The sequence below is a fragment of the Hemitrygon akajei genome, chromosome 14 (genome assembly GCF_048418815.1).
Source record: "Hemitrygon akajei chromosome 14, sHemAka1.3, whole genome shotgun sequence".
Classification (NCBI taxonomy): domain Eukaryota; kingdom Metazoa; phylum Chordata; class Chondrichthyes; order Myliobatiformes; family Dasyatidae; genus Hemitrygon; species Hemitrygon akajei.
The window spans coordinates 18,028,589-18,048,363 of NC_133137.1; the positions used below are offsets into that span (position 1 = coordinate 18,028,589).

At 39.9% G+C, this 19,775-nt stretch overlaps 1 protein-coding gene across 2 annotated transcripts in view; it reads left to right on the plus strand.

The window, feature by feature from the left end:
* Positions 1 to 19,775, plus strand: part of glt1d1 (glycosyltransferase 1 domain containing 1) — a 71,632-nt gene that overhangs the window by 17,152 nt on the left and 34,705 nt on the right. For both annotated transcript variants that reach the window (XM_073065532.1, XM_073065533.1), the window contains exons 5-6: positions 8,676 to 8,712; positions 14,672 to 14,728. In XM_073065532.1, coding sequence (XP_072921633.1) covers positions 8,676 to 8,712; positions 14,672 to 14,728 — 94 coding nt within the window. The remainder of the gene's footprint in view (positions 1 to 8,675; positions 8,713 to 14,671; positions 14,729 to 19,775) is intronic.

Here is a 19,775-nt window from a genome sequence, read left to right on the forward strand (position 1 = left end):
TTGGGAGGCAGATTTTGGAAAGGTGCAAAAATAACAGGGTTGTTATCATGGGTGACTTTAATTTCCTTAATATTGATTGGCACTTGATTAGTTCCAAGGGTTTAGATGGGGCAGAGTTTGTTAAGTGTGTCCAAGATGGATTCCTGTCACAGTATGTTGACAGGCTGACTAGGGGGAATGCCATACTAGATCTAGTATTAGGTAACGAACCGGGTCAGGTCACAGATCTGTCAGTGGGTGAGCATCTGGGGGACAGTGATCACCGCTCCTTGACCTTTAGCATTATGGAAAAGGATAGAATCAGAGAGGACAGGAAAATTTTTAATTGGGGAAGGGCAAATTATGAAGCTATAAGGCTAGAACTTGCGGGTGTGAATTGGGATGATGTTTTTGCAGGGAAATGTACTATGGACATGTGGTCGATGTTTAAGGATCTCTTGCAGGATGTTAGGGATAAATTTGTCCCGGTGAGAAAGATAAAGAATGGTAGGGTGAAGGAACCATGGGTGACAAGTGAAGTGGAAAATCTAGTCAGGTGGAAGAAGGCAGCATACATGAGGTTTAGGAAGCAAGGATCAGATGGGTCTATTGAGGAATATAGGGAGGCAAGAAAGAGCTTAAGAAGGGGCTGAGAAGAGCAAGAAGGGGGCATGAGAAGGCCTTGGCGAGTAGGGTAAAGGAAAACCCCAAGGCATTCTTCAATTATGTAACGAACAAAAGGATGACAGGAGTGAAGGTAGGACCGATTAGAGATAAAAGTGGGAAGATGTGCCTGGAGGCTGTGGAAGTGAGCAAGGTCCTCAATGAATACTTCTCTTCGGTATTCACCACTGAGAGGGAACTTGATGACGGTGAGGACAATATGAGTGAGGTTGATGTTCTGAAGCATGTTGATATTAAGGGAGAGGAGGTGTTGGAGTTGTTAAAATACATTAGGATGGATAAGTCCCCGGGGCCTGACGGAATATTCCCCAGGCTGCTCCACGAGGCAAGGGAAGAGATTGCTGAACCTCTGGCTAGGATTTTTATGTCCTCGTTGTCCATGGGAATGGTACCAGAGGATTGGAGGGAGGCGAATGTTGTCCCCTTGTTCAAAAAAGGTAGTAGGGATAGTCCAGGTAATTATAGACCAGTGAGCCTTATGTCTGTGGTGGGAAAGCTGTTAGAAAAGATTCTTAGCGATAGGATCTAATGGCATTTAGAGAATCATGGTCTGATCAGGGACAGTCAGCATGGCTTTGTGAAGGGCAGATCGTGCCTAACAAGCCTGATAGAGTTCTTTGAGGAAGTGACCAGGCATATAGATGAGGGTAGTGTAGTGGATGTGATCTACATGGATTTTAGTAAGGCATTTGACAAGATTCCACACGGTAGGCTTATTGAGAAAGTCAGAAGGCATGGGATCCAGGGAAGTTTGGCTAGGTGGATTCAGAATTGGCTTGCCTGCAAAAGGCAGAGGGTCATGGTGGAGGGAGTACATTCAGATTGGAGGGTTGTGACTAGTGGTGTCCCACAAGGATCTGTTCTGGGACTTCTACTTTTTGTGATTTTTATTAACGACCTGGATGTGGGGGTAGAAGTGTGGGATGGCAAGTTTGCAGGTGACACAAAGGTTAGTGGTGTTGTCGATAGTGTAGAGTATTGTTGAAGATTGCAGAGAAACATTGGTAGGATGCAGAAGTGAGCTGAGAAGTGGCAGATGGAGTTCAACCCGGATAAGTGTGAGGTGGTACATTTTGGAAGGACAAACTCCAAGGCAGAGTACAAAGTAAATAGCAGGATACTTGGCAGTGTGGAGGAGCAGAGGGATCTGGGCGTACATGTCCGCAGGTAGATAGGGTAGTTAAGAAAGCTTATGGAGTGTTAGCTTTCATAAGTCAAGGGATAGAGTTTAAGAGACGCGATGTAATGATGCAGCTCTATAAAACTCTAGTTAGGCCACATTTGGAGTACTGTGTCCAGTTCTGGTCACCTCAGTATAGGAAGGATGTGGAAGCATTGGAAAGGGTACAGAGGAGATTTACCAGGATGCTGCCTGGTTTAGAGAGTATGGACTATGATCAGAGATTAAGGGAGCTAGGGCTTTACTCTTTGGAGAGAAGGAGGATGAGAGGAGACATGATAGAGGTGTACAAGATATTAAGAGGAATAGACAGAGTGGACAGCCAGCGCCTCTTCCCCAGGGCACCACTGCTCAGTACAAGAGGACATGGCTTTAAGGTAAGGGGAGGGAAGTTCAAGGGGGATATTAGAGGAAGGATTTTCACTCAGAGAGTGGTTGGTGCGTGGAATGCACTGCCTGAGTCAGTGGTGGAGGCGGATACACTAGTGAAGTTTAAGAGACTACTAGACGGGCATATGGAGGAATTTAAGGTGGGGGTTATATGGGAGGCAGGGTTTGAGGGTCGGCACAACATTGTGGGCTGAAGGGCCTGTAATGTGCTGTACTATTCTATGTTCTATGTTCATGATGTGGTTGAGGGGTCAAATGTCTCACTGACAAGTTTCCTGCTGATACTAAACTGGGTGTGGTCTTGAGTGTGGACAAGGATGTGTTACGTACCCCGTAACTGGGTCACTTACCAGCAAAGATAGAGAGGTCCGTTGAAGTCTGATGGTACTATTTTTAACAGTATTTATTGATAGAAATACACAAAAATAATATCAATGCAAACACACAGATAATATACGTCGTCAATACTAAATCTAAAAGCGCGGGTATAATAATAATCAATAAGAAATAGCTCTATCGTTGTCTAGGGGATAATGTATTGTCCGATGGAAATATAAAAGTCACTTTAGTTCAGTCAAGCTGTTGGCTGCAGCCTTTGGTTGGAGAGAAAGACGGGTTAAACTTGCCCATTCCTTTTATGATGTCAATCCTTCGAGAGTCGTTGGGAGTTGAGTTCCCCGTTGTTAGCTAAAAATCGTTTTTCCGTGGCAAAGGCCACCGATTCCGGGCAAATGGAAGCGGACGCACGTGGCCTTCCACCGGCTTTCGCTATTACGGGATCGCTAGCGTTTCTTCTGGTGCGTCTGAGGGGCTGTTCCCACAGACCCTCTTTTTATCCTGACTCACAGGGTCTCAGTTGTCAATCAGGTTGGGATGATGCAATCCCTCCACCAACCTCCCCCTCGGTTCATTGCCTGGGGGCTTCGATGCATAGTACAGGATGCAATACACAAGTCCGTCTCCAAGAGACAATAGCCGGTATCAATGGGTCCGCCTTTCGGAGGCCAGGACACATTCCAACCCTTTTGTGGATTCTGCATGTCTTTCTCTCATTTCCTGCGTCCCCTGAACTGACTTAATAGTGATCTTGCAATTCTCACAAAGGAGGGGGCTACCCCACACCCCTACCCCTACCCACACTCAGAGCTGTGGCACATTCGTAACAAATGTAAAAAGGATGCACATGAATTTAGATAAGCTGACAGAGTGAGTAATGGCATGACATATAGAATGTAGTATAGGAAAATGTGAGATAATTTATATACTAAGTGTTAGTTAAATAGCAAGAGATTGGGTAGTGTTGATGTTCAAAGGGATCTATTGCCCCTGTACATAAGTCACTGAGGGCTAACCTGTAGGTGCAACAGGTGATTGGAAACATGAGTAATACATTAGTTACTACTGTGAGTTGGTTCAGTTTAGAAGATGCCGTTGAAACTTGAACAACAAGGAGGGAAAGGATTAGAACAAATGAGACGTTTAGTCAGTCAGAGTGTGGTAAACTTTTGGAATTCTCTACTTGAAATGGCTATGAAAGCTAAGCTATTGTATGCATTAAAGACAGATCAATAGATTTCTGGTTGTTAAGGGAAGCAATTGATATTGGAACAGGTACCATAAAGAGCACTGAGGTAGAAGATCAGCATGATCTTTTGAATGGCAGAGCAGGGTAAGAGAGCTGCATGGCCTACTTCTGGCTTTTTTAAAATCTTTATATTACGTTCTTATTCTCTCACTACCAACGTGTTTTCAATGAAAACTGGTGCTCCAGTAAAACTAAATGTACAACATAACTTGTGAAGGAAAGGAATGAACTTATGGATGACCATAGATAAAATTGGTGAATTTGAACTTCTTTTAAGCATTTGTTTCATTTTGAAGAAATGGAAATAGACACACAGAAGAGCGAGGGAAGAGTGTTTTGTGTGTGTGTGTACGATGTGTGTTTGTTGCTCCCCATAACCTCATCTCCTCGATCAATTTTGAAGTGACAAATTTCACATGACAAAATTCTAGCCCTGATTATCCTGTTGAAAGTTGCTGCTGCTGCCATATTTTTCCTCGATGAGTGTTTCCTCACAGTGTACGCACAATGGTTGCAGTGAACCTAGCTTCCTACTACTCTGTATTCCATTATTTTGTTTGAAGAAAGTGTCAACAGTTGGGTTAGATAATCCTAGAGTAGCCATGACAAAGGAATGACTGATCCCCACCTATATTTTAATACATTTTATGCAAATATCAGAAATATATCTGCTCAAGACCTTATCAGGTTACAAGATACACAGTAACAATTGCATTTTTCACTGACACTTAACAGTTAGATTTTCTTCACGGATCACTGAGGATGAAATGGAGAAATGCACTCCAGAGTAACATTTCAGAACAAGCTATCATTTCAACCTTAGTTGAAATCAAGCTTAGCCCATGACAGCTGTCAGTTGCATGCACTAGAAGATTTGACTTTGTCTTTTCATACAAAGAGCTAAGATTAATCACAACATTGGCAGGGTAGATACTGTACTGAGCAATCAATCAGATTTTTGCAGCTTGGATTATTTAATAGAAAGTGAAGCCTATCTGTGTTATATTAGACCACAAATCACCCATGAAGTCCAACATCTGAAAGTGAAATAGAGAGTACTGTCATTTATGTGTAGTGTTTATATTATAACCTACCCAAAGAATTGTGGTTATGATTGGGCATAATGGATACTCATCCAAATGATAGCACTTGGAATGATGACTGCACACCTAGCAATTATAGACTAGTTATTACTATACAAAGGGAACAGATGAGGAAAACTGGGGTCCAGACTGAAAAAGTAACTCATTGCAGAAATAAAAGGGTTCAAGGCTGGGATACTGATAACAGAATAATGATAATAATCTGTAGATCTGTAATAGCTAATAGAGATTACCATTTAATATTGTAATGAGAAAAAATGTGAACTATAAATTTGTGCTGCCAGATCCGTATCCTTGAAAAGTTCCTTGGAGTGACAGTTCTTAGTGACATTTACTCAAATAAAGCCGTATCCTCCAGTGGTTTTCTAACTGGCCTTTGGCCTTCAGCAAAAACCTCTGCTGAGCTAAAGAAGCTTGTGGTATTTCCTAACCTTCTCACTTTAATAGGCATGAATTAAGTAGTAATTTTTCCATTATTTCTCTAATATTGTGCTTCACACCATCACCACAGGGTGCATTTGTTCAAGAAAAAGTTATATGTTGTATTCCTTCAGAGTAACTGAGAATGTTGAATAACTGGCTCTTTCCCTATTTCATCCTGAGAATTTGTTCTTAAAGAGCAGGTTTCTGACAAAGCAGCTAAGTTGAGGACTGTGTATATACTTGCATTTGTAGGTCTGTTACAGCCTGAGGAACATACTGAGATATTCATGAACTGATTCCAAACTTTAAAGAAAAATTAAGTTAGAACTTCTGAACTAATGACCTTTCTATTCTATTAAACTGCCATTTGTTATTGGCCTTTATCCTTGGTAATAGATATCTCATAGAGTAAATGTAACTGGATTCTGGCCATTTTATAAACCTCATTTTTCCAAAAAGAAAACTTTTCCAAGGAATCATTCTTAAAATTGCATCCATTATCTTCATTTACTGTTGTTATTGAGAATCAATACTTCATTTATAAGAGGAAATTTAAAATTTAATCAGAGGTAAAGATAGGCATGTTTGCTCATCTAGGTAATTATTTTCTAAAGGAATCAATTTTGAGAACGTAAAGCAAGAAAGAAATAATTAACTAAAAGTACAGTAATATAGTATGTGATCATGCCCTCCCATGCATTGCCTTCTGGCTGATTAAAACTACCAAAGTAAATTGGATCCCATGCCAATCTTGTTACAGCTTCATCATGAGCCTTTATGAAGTTTGTTTTCCAAAGCTATTTGCATTCCATGGGCAAACTATCTTGATATGATAACAGAGGAACAATATAAAGTAATCTAGTTAGATATTTGTGTTTTGAAGTTCCATTGTTTCTTTCATGTAATCTTTGGTTTAATAACTAAGAAATGTTTTGGGAGGTACTGATCTACATTTCTAAATTTCATTCTGATTAAACATGGATTTGGTGCTCTTACCTGATTAGTAAAGATGTCAAAGGTTACAGGGAGAAGGCAGGGGTATGGGTTGAAATGGAAAGTAAATCAGCCAATATTAAATGATGGAGACGATTCAATGGGCCAAATAGCCTAATTTTGATACTCCAAATAAGATTCTCGGCAAGAATTTTCTTCAAGCATTAAGTCGCTTAATGTTCAGTTATTTTTTCTCAAGATATGGCTTAAGCTGTTGGTTTAGATTTTATGTGTGAAAATTTTGAATTTTCTTAATCTAATCTTCACTAGCCTTTGCTGTCAAGAAGAATGAACGAGTTCTTGAATGCAACAGCAGAACCCATGATTAGGAGACTGGACAGTGATAGAGGTTTTAACCAAGCATATAATTACAGAGTTCGAACCACATTCAAATGATAAGTGAAATCATAACTGATTTTAGAAAGGACCAGACTAAAAGAGAGTGCAAGGAGGTCTGAAATAGGCTTACAGTGCAAGTACCTAAACATGATAAGCATAATATAAAAGATAAACAAGCTGTAATTGGAATGACAGTGTGGTGGCAGCAACAGAAACCTTTCTGAAGGTGGGCAGAAATTACATTCTCAACATTCGAAAATGCAAGGAATTTGGAAAGATTGGAAGAAAGGAGTGGGAGCAGCAGTGTTGATTAATGTCGTGCTGGACAGTTAGGATACCAATTGAGGACAGAACCTCTCAGTTTAGAGTTAAGAAATAACTAATACATTTGGCTATCAACTTGTCTGAAATTGTCTCACTGCTATCTTATTTCACACATTCAGCAACCTATAACACAAAAAATTAAAAATTTCAATGTGCAAAGCACTTCTCACTGATCACACGTGCTATGAAATTTCATGTTACAGAAAAGTAAGATTGATTAGTATTTAGACCTTAACATGGATTTTGTTTAATGATAGAAAGGTCCTTCGTCAGCTTACAGTTATCACCATTTTAGAGTGAATGGTCCATTGGCTGTTATAATCTGACAGACATCCGGTTGGACTCATTAGAAATACTTCTGTGCTATGATACTGTGCATTGTATAATGTTAAACTCCAGAAATCAGCTATTCATGTTTCATATAGACAATCAATATTTTGAGAGCAATATGGTTTTGGATAAAATTAATTATCAGGAAAAATTATTAAAAACTTCAGAAACAGGATATTCAAGTTATTAAAATCAGAGTCACTGTTTTCCATGAGTAGTTATTACAGATGAAATACAGAGAATCACTATATTAGTTGCAATGAAAATATTTTACCTTTGAAATTCTTCATTGTTCTAGTTAAACCAATGTAGTCTATATTACTCAACTATGTACTTGTGATTTTGAGTTTCTTCTGTCTGTTGATCACAGTTTGGGGTCACAGTTGGCCTAAATTACTTTAAACTAAGACAAAGAAAATTCAGTCAAATTCTCATTATGATTAGAGTGTTGTCATATTGCCTGAGGGGATGTTCAAGTTTATCTGTAGTAGTTTGATAACTACATAGCTTTAAGTCTCCATTTACTAATTAGAAAACTTTGGATATTAATCAAAAAATGACCTGTGCCTCCTAACCTGAGTCACACCAGGAATGAAGAGGTAAGTATGGGAAAGAGGAATCAAAAGAAGTCTTTGCTGAAATAAGCATCTATATCTAACTCATTATTGCAGAGTTTACAGCAATTGTTGACTACAGTTATAAGATTGAGTCATACCATTTCATAGCTGCTGAGTAATTAATAAATAATTGATTTTTGATAAGACCAAGTTTATTGAATATCGTTCAGTATATTTAGTAAATTTTGAAGTCGAGACATTATTAAGTAAGACTAAGTTCAAATAATTGTATTCCACTGTGAACTATTAAGGTGTCTTACAAGATTACAAGTTGACCTCTGATAAGATGATGCTTCAAATAAAACAAATATATTTTCAAACAACACACAAAATGCTGGCGGAACACAGCAGGCCAGGCAGCATCTATAGGGAGAAGCACTGTCGACGTTTCGGGCCGAGACCTGACGAGTCCTGACAAGGGTCTCGGCCCGAAACGTCGACAGTGCTTCTCCCTATAGATGCTGCCTGGCCTGCTGTGTTCCGCCAGCATTTTGTGTGTTGTTTGAATTTCCAGCATCTGCAGATTTCCTCGTGTTTGCTCTTTAAATACATTTTCATTTCTTTTACTCCATTTGGAGTGGAAAAGGCAGTAAAATTAACCTTTTTGTGTATTATTTTCTGCACTTATGCAGCAATAAACACTATGTCTTTGATTGGGTTTTTGCAAATTATTTCAAATATAGTTTTGAAAATGTTATTCATGTTGTACTTTGTTTCCTATTTTCAAGCCATTAGCTGGAAGCAAGGTTCATGTGCAGCCTCAAGGTAAGTTTTGGAAACTGCTTCATTTATAGGATTGATTGCCTTTTCAGCATGGTGCTGTGAACTTTATCCCATTCTTTCTTTTTGCATTAATATATGCTAATATATGCTATTTTAATTAGATTTTGTCTGCAATTTGAATACAGTTGCATGATTAACATTGTGTATGTTTACAAGGGTTTTCTAAAATAACATGCAATTTACTCTACCAAATATACATTAAGTATGTGGCAAAAGGCAAGAGGCAGTATCCCACTTTGTAATTTACTTTTCAAAAGTACGTGCTATGCGTTACCAAATGTAAAATTGAATGTTATTTAATAACTTAGTAAAACCTGCTATTTTGTTATATTTTCATAAATTATCTGTGTTAAATTCTCCATTTAAATAAGCCATTGTGACAGAAGTTGTTTGCACTTCTCTAACTCAATCACAGTGACACAGATAAACATGCTGTTCATTTTTTGGAACAATGGCAGTGGTGACACATGCTATTTTTCTGTGGAATTTTAATGGAGAAGTTTACAACTGAAATAAAATAAATTGTACTTTTACTAAATTATTTGGTCACGTCTTAAGTCAGAAGAAAACAAAATGTTATACTACCTCTTCAGAATTTGTGCAGCTATTCTGTTTTGATTGGAAGTCTTTCCCAGGCTCAGGCCTCATGCACAAATGCTACAGTAAAGTGGTTTTGGCTCACTGTTGGAATCGATTTATATTCTGTGTGTGCATATTTGGAATTTAAAGTGCCATTGCATTACCGTAGTGTTTGATTTTTTTTTTGAAGGAAGATCAATGATTTTGTCAAATCTCACTCAGAATTACAGGTTGTCCCTAGAATGCATATACAATCCCACCATATTATTAAATACAGAAGTCTAATATACGTAAATTTGTTGTTGCACAAATGGCAGAACTACTTTCCTCCAGGATGTGCTGGAGCTTTTGAAAAACATCAAGTCAGATACATCTCTGGGACCAGATGAGATGTACCCCAGGCTACTGTGGGAGGCGAGGGAAGAGATTGCTGAGCCTCTGGCATCATTGCATCACCAATGGGGACGGAAGAGGTTCCGGAGGATTGGAAGGTTGCAGATGTTGTTCCTTTATTCAAGAAAGGGAGTAGAGATAGCCCAGGAATTTATAGACCAGTGAGTCTTACCTCAGTGGTTGGTAAGTTGATGGAGAAGATCCTGAGAGGCAGAATTTATGAATATTTGGAGAGGTACAATATGATTAGGAATAGTCAGCATGGCTTTGTCAAGGGCAGGTCCTGCTTTACAAGCCTGATTGAAGTTTTTGAGGATGTGACTAAACACATTGATGAAGGAAGAGCAGTAGATGTAGTGTATATGGATTTCAGCAAGGCATTTGATAAGGTACTCCACGCAAGGCTTATTGAGAAAGAAAGGAGGCATGGGATCCAAGGGGACATTGCTTTGTGGATCCAGAACTGGCTTGCCCACAGAAGGCAAAGAGTGGTTGTAGAAGGGTCATATTCCGCATGGAGGTCAGTGACCAGTGGTGTCCCTCAGAGATCTGTTCTGGGACCCTTACTCTTCGTGATTTTTAGAAATGTAACCGGGTGACTATTGAATGCCATTCATTATCATTAAAATGTGTACTCAGGCATTCATCCGAGTAATGCTAGAATAGTCGTCTGTGCCTTTTAAGTGGAGATGGTGACGTCATTACACACACGCGGGATAGTGGGGAGACCATTTTGTTTGCTGCTACCAAAGCTGGTAGGGCATTGGAATCAAGTTTCCCCAGAGGTGCTAGTCATGGTGAGGAAAGATTTTCACGAGTAAAGAACTCAACACTGGATAGCGTGGCTTGCAAAGTTCCTCACTGGCCAAGTAGAATTGCCACTACCATATTAATACTGTATTAGTTTGTGCGATTTTTATACTGCACACGCAATTGGTCGAACCACAAGTGTGTGGACCAAAGGTTAAACGGAGATTGTAGTGGCAGGTCCAGATTGTAAAGTTGTTTGTTTTGTTTTAAGACCCTCTTCTGTTTTAGATGTCTAAGTGCCAGATAAAGGAATTAAAACCCGAAAAAGTGGTTGTTGTCCTGAGTGTGTACTTTTCCCCAGGCTACAACATAAATGACCTGGATGAGAAAGTGGAGGGATGGGTTAGTAAGTTGCTGATGATACAAAGATTAGAGATGTTGTGGATAGTGTGGAGGGCTGTCAGAGGTTACAGCGGGACATTGATAGGATGCAAAACTAGGCTGAGAAGTGGCAGATGGAGTTCAACCCAGATAAGAGTGAGGCGGTTCATTTTGGTAGGTCAAATATGATGGCAGAATATAGTATTAATGGTAAGACTCTTGGTAGTGTGGAAGATCAGAGAGATCTTGGGGTCCGAGTCCATAGGACGCTCAAAGCAGCTGCACAGGTTGACTCTGTGTTTAAGAAGGCGTATGGTGTATTGGCCTACATCAATCGTAGAATTGAATTTAGGAGCCGAGAGGTAATGTTGCAGCTATATAGGACCCTGGTCAGACCCCATTTGGAGTACTGTGCTCAATTCTGGTTGCCTCAGTACAGGAAGGATGTGGAAGCCATAGAAAGGGTACAGATGAGATTTACAAGGATGTTGCCTGGATTGGGGAAGCATGCCTTATGAGAATAGGTTGAGTGAACTCTGCCTTTTCTCCTTGGAGTGACAGAGGATGAGAGGTGACCTGATAGAGGTGTATAAGATGATGAGAGGCATTGATCGTGTGGATAGTCAGAGGCTTTTTCCCAGGGCTGAAATGATTGCCACAAGAGGACACAGGTATAAGGTGCTGGGGAGTAGGTACAGAGGAAATGTCAGGGGGAAGTTTTTTACTCAGAAAGTGGTGAGTGCGTGGAATGGGCTGCCGGCAGCGGTGGGAGGTGGATACGATAGGGTCTTTTAAGAGATTTTTGGATAGGTACATGGAGCTTAGAAAAATAGAGGGCTATAGGTAAGCCAAGTAATTTCTAAGGTAAGGACATGTTTGGCACAACTTTGTGGGCCAAAGGGCCTGTATTGTGCTATAGGTTTTCTATGTTTCTCCCTTTCTCTCTCTTCATTTTAAGTAATTGTTCTTTCAAATTCTTTCAATGTGCCATGTATGCCATTTTATCTAGAACTATGGAGAATATCATATTAAAAATATTTTTGTGTATTTTCCAGTTTATGGATAAAATTGACATACAAACGTAAAAACAGAACTTGTTTGTTACCTGAGGAAGGCCTGTATACTCTCTTATGATATTGTTGCCATGAGGGTGGTTAGGTAGTTTTCCAGTCCAAATTGTCCTTCTTGTACTGCTGCCTGGCCCTCACTGGTATGTAGAAGTTTTAAGGTAGGCAAAGCATACAGCTACAGTGTGTTGGAATAATAGGGGAAAACACATCATGCTTTAGAAAATAGTTGAAGAATAGCATTGCTCAGAGTCTGCCTTTGTTGAAATCCAGTAGAAAATTGATAATGTGAGTGTGACACTAACAGATACAAGGATTTTTACTTTAACAACGGAGAGGTTAAAGAGGGCTTAGATTTTCGATAGAATATCCAAAGAAATAAAACTAATTCTTTAAGCACATCTCACATGGATCTCAGTTGCAGCATCAACCATAGCAACTAGTTTATTTTTCTGTAAGGACCTAACCACATTTCTGTCAATGTGTTTATCATTGCTTTGCACAGAAATAAGCTGCATCATGAAGTTTCTGCGTGCAGCCTCTTTGTACGTTGCAATTGAGGAAGTCCGTACTGCTGCACTGTAAACTTTGGTCAAAGATGGCATGTGTCTATTTCTGTGCCATATGACTTTCTGGCTGCAGAACTGAGCAGAATTGTCAGAAGCTTTATTACTAAAATATAGTCGCTTGAGGTACAGTTCTTGTGAAAGATCTTCATGCTGGAAAGCTCTGGAAGAATTATCTGGCTTTCCTCCAGTTAATTGACCTTGCTTTCCCTTCCAGCCTCTTGCTGATTTGTTCCTCAGTGTGTATCCGAGAAAATGTAATTAGTATAACTATTAACTTCTAAATTCTCTTAAGTGTTGCACTTCTAAGATTTTGCAGGATGTAGAATGTTGCATTTCCACACCATTGTGCCTACAATCAATCTCAAGTTGTTGCTTTGATGAGCAGATTGTTGCAAAGTGCAACATTTTGAAGTGTTAAGTCTTAATGAGTCTTTTATAACAATTAAAATGGTTTAGCAGATCCAAAATGCTATTGAATAGCTAATTAGAATATATTATTTTAATTGCAATGTGCAGTGCTTCAAATTATCTAATCGGCTTCAACTTGGTTATGTTTTGGTTAAATAGATTTTTTTCTAAGGCAATATTTTAAAACTCAGAGGAACCTTTGATTTTTTTTTATTGTATTCATTGATTTCATTTACACTTACAAGATGTGGGATAGCAACTTTGCTCTGCACCTACGCCAAATAGGTGTGAAAAGGATAGGAAAGAAATACCGTAGATTCCGGACTACAGAGCGCACCTGATTAAAAGCCGCTGGCTCTAATTTTAGAAATAAAATCAATTTTTTAATTGTAAAGGCCGCACCGGATTTTAGGCCGCACCGCTACTTTTAAATATACATACGTATCGGTAACACAAATTACGTTGCATATACTTTTTTACTGAACAGCACGAACAACATTCCAATATCTCCTAGCGACTGGTAAAAATATATATACTGCAGCCTACCAGGAAAAGTTATTGATCGCCTTTAACTTAAAAGCAGCGTTTTCGCTCGGGTCTGATGAGCTCGCGTAACGCGGTCGGGTCTAATCGGGTCTGATGTGCTCGGGTCTGACGCGCTCGGGTCTGATGAGCTCGGGTCTGATGAGCTCGGGTCTGATGAGCTCGGGTCTGATGAGCTCGGGTCTGACGCGCTCGGGTCTGATGAGCTCGGGTCTGACGCGCTCGGGTCTGATGAGCTCGCGTAACGCGATCGGGTCTAATCGGGTCTGATGTGCTCGGGTCTGACGCGCTCGGGTCTGATGAGCTCGGGTCTGATGAGCTCGGGTCTGACGCGCTCGGGTCTGATGAGCTCGCGTAACGCGATCGGGTCTAATCGGGTCTGACGCGCTCGCGTAATGCCCCCACCTTCCCGTATATATCCCACAAGACGCGGCGAAACCGGGTGTGACGTCATAGCATCCCGGGATGTAGTACAGAAAACAAATATAGTTAAAACACTTCTAACTTTAACTAACAAATGAATTACTAAGCGAAAATATTATAAACTAAGTAACTGCCATAAAGACAGCACAATGCTTTTCTTCGAGTGTTTTCCATGTTGATGAGGGTGAGTACAAATGACTGATTTACAATAATTTAATTGTGAAAGTGCGCTTGATTTATCGTACAATTTCATTGGACCTCTGTGAACTACTCATCAATTTTATTGGTCTACTGTTACGAGGCAAAATGTTTACGAGGCGGCATGAAAAAAAAACATGTATTAGCCGCTCTGGATTAAAGGCCGCAGAGTTCAAAGCTGTTCAAAATGTGGGAAAAAAGTAGCGGCTTATAATCCGGAATCTACGGTAGCTCAGCTAGGTCTTGAGACTGATTAATTGATGACTTCCACCTGCAAATCACTAATTTAGGAAAGAACTTAAGTGGAGTTTGTATACTGTTATATTTACTTATTGTGATTAAAAACCCAGGTAAACCCCAATTGCCTCGCTGATGTAAGACGAAGAGGTTGCTGGGTGGAAAGGGGCAACAGAAACCTGGTTGAAGATGCGGTTTTGAAGCAGAATGTAACTATTATGATGGAAAAATTTCAATCAGGGACAAATATTTGTGTTGTAATATTCATTTTAAAAACATTGTTAACACTTCTTTATATGTTCAAAGTATTGGAATAGCTCCAAAACATTTTTTTAAATCTTTAATTATCTTGTATTTCTTTTATTCTGTGTCTTTTCTTTCAATTGAATCTAGGTGTGGTGACTAAGCCTTGTGCAAAATTTAACTGGGGGGAGTTCCTTCAAAATTCAGGTATGGCTTTGTGATGGCATTTTAATGAGAAGTTCTAGCATTGTATTTGGAACATTGTATGTTTTTTTTCCTGTAAATAGCTTTGTCTAGTATGGTCTAAAAGAATTTATTGTAACAACATTCTACCTGAGATGGGATTTATATAAAGAACAGAATTTACCATTTATTTTTGATTAGTGATATGTAATATAACAACTGTGGTCTATGGTCAGGAACAAGACAGTGTGCGCGTGAGGCAAGTAGAGGGATCCAAGAGACAGTGCTGGAGGAGCCTCAGCCCTTGAGCCTGTCCAACAGGTCTGAGATTCTTGCTCCCTGTGTGGATGAGAGTGAGGGCTGTAGGAAGGATGAGCAACCTAACTGTGGCTCCGTAGTTCATGGAGCCAATCAAGGAGGAAAAAATAAGAGAAATGTAGTGGTAATTGGGGATAGTATAGTCAGAGGAATAGATGGAGTTCTCTGTTGAGAGGATACAGCATCCTGAAGACTGTGTGGCCTGCCTGGTACCCAGATTTGGGATATTTTATCTGACCTGCAGAGAAATTTGCAGTAGGAGGGGAAAGATCCAGTTGGCGTGATCCATGTGGGTACCATGACATCGGTAGAATGAGGAAGGAAGTTCTGCTGAGGGAATTTGAGCAGCTAGGAACTAAATTAAAAAGCAGAACCAAAAAGGTAGTAATCTCCAGATTACTACTTGAACAACAAGCAAATTGGCATAGGGACAAGAAGATGAGAGAGTTAAATGCGTGGCTCAAGGATTGGTGGGGGAGAAGTAGGTTTGAATTCATGGGAAATTGGCACCAGTATTGGGGAAGGAGAGAGCTGTACCGATGGGACGGGCTCCATCTGAACCATGATGGGACCTAGATCCTAGCGAATCGCATAACTAGGGCTGTGGATAGGGCTTTAAACTGAATAGTAGGGGGGTGGGTTCAATAGATTGGAGAAGTATGGATAAAATAAAAAAGAAAAGTGTTGATAAAGATAAAGAAAAAAGAAAAGATAAAAAGAGAAAAGTAAGAACGGAGTGAAGAAAAGTCAAGTGCAAAAGAGTAAAAGATTACAAGATTTTGAAAGCACATTGAGTGTAAGGGCACTTTATTTGAATGCCTGTAGTATTCAAAACACGGTCAGTGAACTTGTGGCTCAAATCAGTACAGAGGTATGATTTAGTGGCCATTACAGATACATGGTTGCAAGGTGGAGAGGATTTGGAATTAAATATCCAAGGATATAAGGCATTATGGAAAGATAGGCAGGAAGGAAAGGGAGGTGGGGCAGCGCTCTTAATTAAAGATGAGATCAGGGCGATAGTGAGAGACGATATAAGATCTAAGGTGTGGAAAGTTGAATCCATCTGGGTAGAGATTAGGAATAGTAAAGGGAAAAAAAATCACTGGTGGGAGTTGTACAGGCAATAAACAGAAATATCTGAGACATGTAAGAATGGAACAGCAGTTATCATGGGAGACTTTAACTTGCACATAGATTAGGTGAATGAAGTTGTTTGAAGCAGTCTCGAGGAGGACTTCATAGAATGCATCCATGATAGCTTTCTTGAACAGCATGTTACTGAACCTACAAGGGAACGAGCTATCTTAGATCTGGTCCTATGCAATGAGACAGGTAAAATTAGTGATGTTGTAATTAGGGATCCTCTTGGAAAGAGTGGTCACAGTATGATTGAATTTCTCATACAAATGGAGGGTGCAATAGTTCAACCTCAAGCCAGTGTATTAGGCCTAAACAATGGAGACTACAATGGGATGAGGGACAATTTGGCTAGTGTAAACTGGGAACATAGGCTTTATGGTGGGACAGTTGAGGAACAGTCAAAGACTTTCAAAGAGATTTTTCATGATGCGCAACAGAAGTATATTCCAGTTAGAAGCAAGGACAATAAGGCTGGGGAGAACCAGCCTTGGATAACTAAGGAAATAAAAGAAGGCATCAAACTAAAAGCTTATGTATACAAAATCGCCAAGAATACTTGGAAACTGGAAGACTGGGAAAACTTTCAAAAGCAACTAAGTACCGCTAAGCAAGCAATAAAGAAAGGGAAGATAGATTATGAAAATGAACTAGCATATAATATAAAAGTGGATAGTAAAAGATTTTCTAATTATATAAAGTGGAAAAGGGTGGTTAAAGTGAATTTAGGTCCCTTGGAGAACAAGAAGGGGAAATTAATATTGGATAATGAAGAAATGATCGAGGCTTTGAATGACTATTTTGTGTCAGTCTTTATGGTGGAGGACACATCTAATATGGTGGTGAGGACCTCGATATAATAGCTATCACTGAGGAGGTAGTGCTGAACAAACTTGTGGGCCTGAAGATGGACAAGTCCCTTGGTCCTAATGGAATGCATACCTGGGTACTCAAAGGAATAGGAGAAGTTATAGTAGAAGCTTTGGTGATGACTTTCCAAAATTCTGTGGACTCGGGATGGATCCCAGTGCTTGGGAAGGCGATAAATGTCATGTCACTGTTCAAAAAATGATGTAGGCAAAAGGCAAGTAATTATAAGGCAATTAGTTTAACGTCTATAGTTGGGAAAATGCTTGAAGCTATCATTAAAGAAGAAATAGTGAGGTATCTGGAAAGAAATGGATCCATCATTCAGGCATAGTATGGATTCAGCAAAGGCAGGTCCTGTTTGACAAACTTTCTGGAGTTCTTCGAGGATATAACAAGTACAGTGGATAGAGGGGAACAGGTGGACGTTATTTACTTGGATTTCCAGAAGGCGTTTCATAAGATGCCACATAAAAGACTTATCCATAGGATAAGGATGCATAGAGTTGGGAGTGATGTATTAGCATGGATAGAGGATTGGTTAAATAATAGAGAGCAGAGACTTGGGACACATGGATGTTATTCTGGTTGGCAATCATTGGTGACCAGTGTGCCACAGGGGTCAGTGCTGGGCCCGCAACTGTTCACGATATACATTAACAATCTGGAAGAGGGGACCGAGTGTAGTGTATCTAAGTTTCCTAATGATATTAAATTAAGTGGAAAAGCAAATTGTGCAGAAGATAGGGAGAATCTGCAGAGAGATATAGATAGCTTAAGTGAGTGGGCAATTGTCTGGCAGATGGAGTACAATGTTGGTAAATGTGAAGTCATCCACTTTGGAAGGAAAAATGAAAGCCCAGATTCTTATTTAAATTATAAAAAACTGCAGCATGCTGCCTTGCAGAGAGACTTGGGAGTGCTTGAGCATGAATCACAAAAGGTTTGTTTGCAGGTGCAGCAGGCTATCAAGAAGGCAAATGAAATGTTGGCCTTCATTGCTAGAGGGATTGAATTTAAGAGCAGGAGGTTATGCTGCAACTGTACAGGGTATTGGTGAGACCGCAGCTGGAGTACTGCGTGTAGTTCTGGTCTCCTTACTTGAGGAAGGATATATAGTGGCATGTAAAAGTTTGGGCACCCCTGGTCAAAATTTCTGTTACTGTAATCAGCGAAGCGAGTAAAAGATGACCTGATTTCCAAAAGGCATAAAGTTAAAGATGACACATTTCTTTAATATTTTAAGCAAGATTACTTTTTTATTTCCATCTTACAGTTTCAAAATAACAAAAAAGGAAAAGGGCCCGAAGCAAAAGTTTGGGCACCCTGCATGGTCAGTACTTAGTAACATCCCCTTTGGCAAGTTTCACAGCTTGTAAATGCTTTTTGTAGCCAGCTAAGAGTCTTTCAATTTTTGTTTGGGGGATTTCCGCCCATTCTTCCTTGCAAAAGGCTTCTAGTTCTGTGAGATTCTTGGGCTGTCTTGCATGCACTGCTCTTTTGAGGTCTATCCACAGATTTTCGATGATGTTTAGGTCGGGGGACTGTGAGGGCCATAGCAAAAACTTCAGCTTGCGCCTCTTGAGGTAGTCCATTGTGGATTTTGAGGTGTGTTTAGGATCATTATCCTGTTGTAGAAGCCATCCTCTTTTCATCTTCAGCTTTTTTACAGACTGTGTGATGTTTGCTTCCAGAATTTGCTGGTATTTAATTGAATTCATTCTTCCCTCTGCCAGTGAAATGTTCCCCGTGCCACTGGCTGAAACACAAACCCAAAGATTGATGGATTCACCCCCGTGCTTAACAGTTGGAGAGGTGTTCCTTTCATAAAATTCTGCACCCTTTTTTTCCCAAACATACCTTTGCTCATTGCGGCCAAAACGTTCTATTTTAACTTCATCAGTCCACAGGACTTGTTTCCAAAATGCATCAGGCTTGTTTAGATGTTCCTTTACAAACTTATGAAGCTGAATTTTGTGGTGAGGACGCAGGAAAGGTTTTCTTCTGATGACTCTTCCATGAAGGTCATATTTGTGCAGGTGTCACTGCACAGTAGAACAGTGCACCGCTGCTCTAGAGTCTGCTAAATCTACCTGAAGGTCTTTTGCAGTCAAACGGGGATTTTGATTTGCCTTTCTAGCAATCCTATGAGCAATTCTCTCGGAAAGTTTTCTTGGTCTTCTAGACCTGAATCTGACCTCCACCACTCCTGCTAACTGCCATTTCTTAATTACTTTATGAACTGAGGAAACGGCTACCTGAAAACGCTTTGCTATCTTTTTATAGCCTTCTCCGGCTTTGTGAGCATCATTTATCTTAAATTTCAGAGTGCTAGGCAGCTGCTAGAGGAGCCCATGGCTGCTGATTGTTAGGACAAGGTTTGAGGAGTTAGGGTATTTATAAAGCTTTGAAATTTGCATTACCTGGCCATCCCTAACGATGATTGTGAGCAAGCCATAGCCCTAGCAAGCTAATTAAGGTCTGAGACCTTGGTAAAAGTTATCTGAGAGCTCAAATCTCTTGGGGTGCCCAAACCTTTGCATGGTGCTCCTTTCCTTCTTTTCACTCTAAAATTGTACAAGACAAAAATAATACACTAATCTTGCTTAAAATGTTGAAAAGAATGTTTCATCTTTAACTTTATGACTTCTAGAGATCAGTTCATCTTTTACTCACTTAAGTATTCACAGTAACAGGAAGTTTGACCAGGAGTGCCCAAACTTTTGCATGCCACTGTACTAGCTTT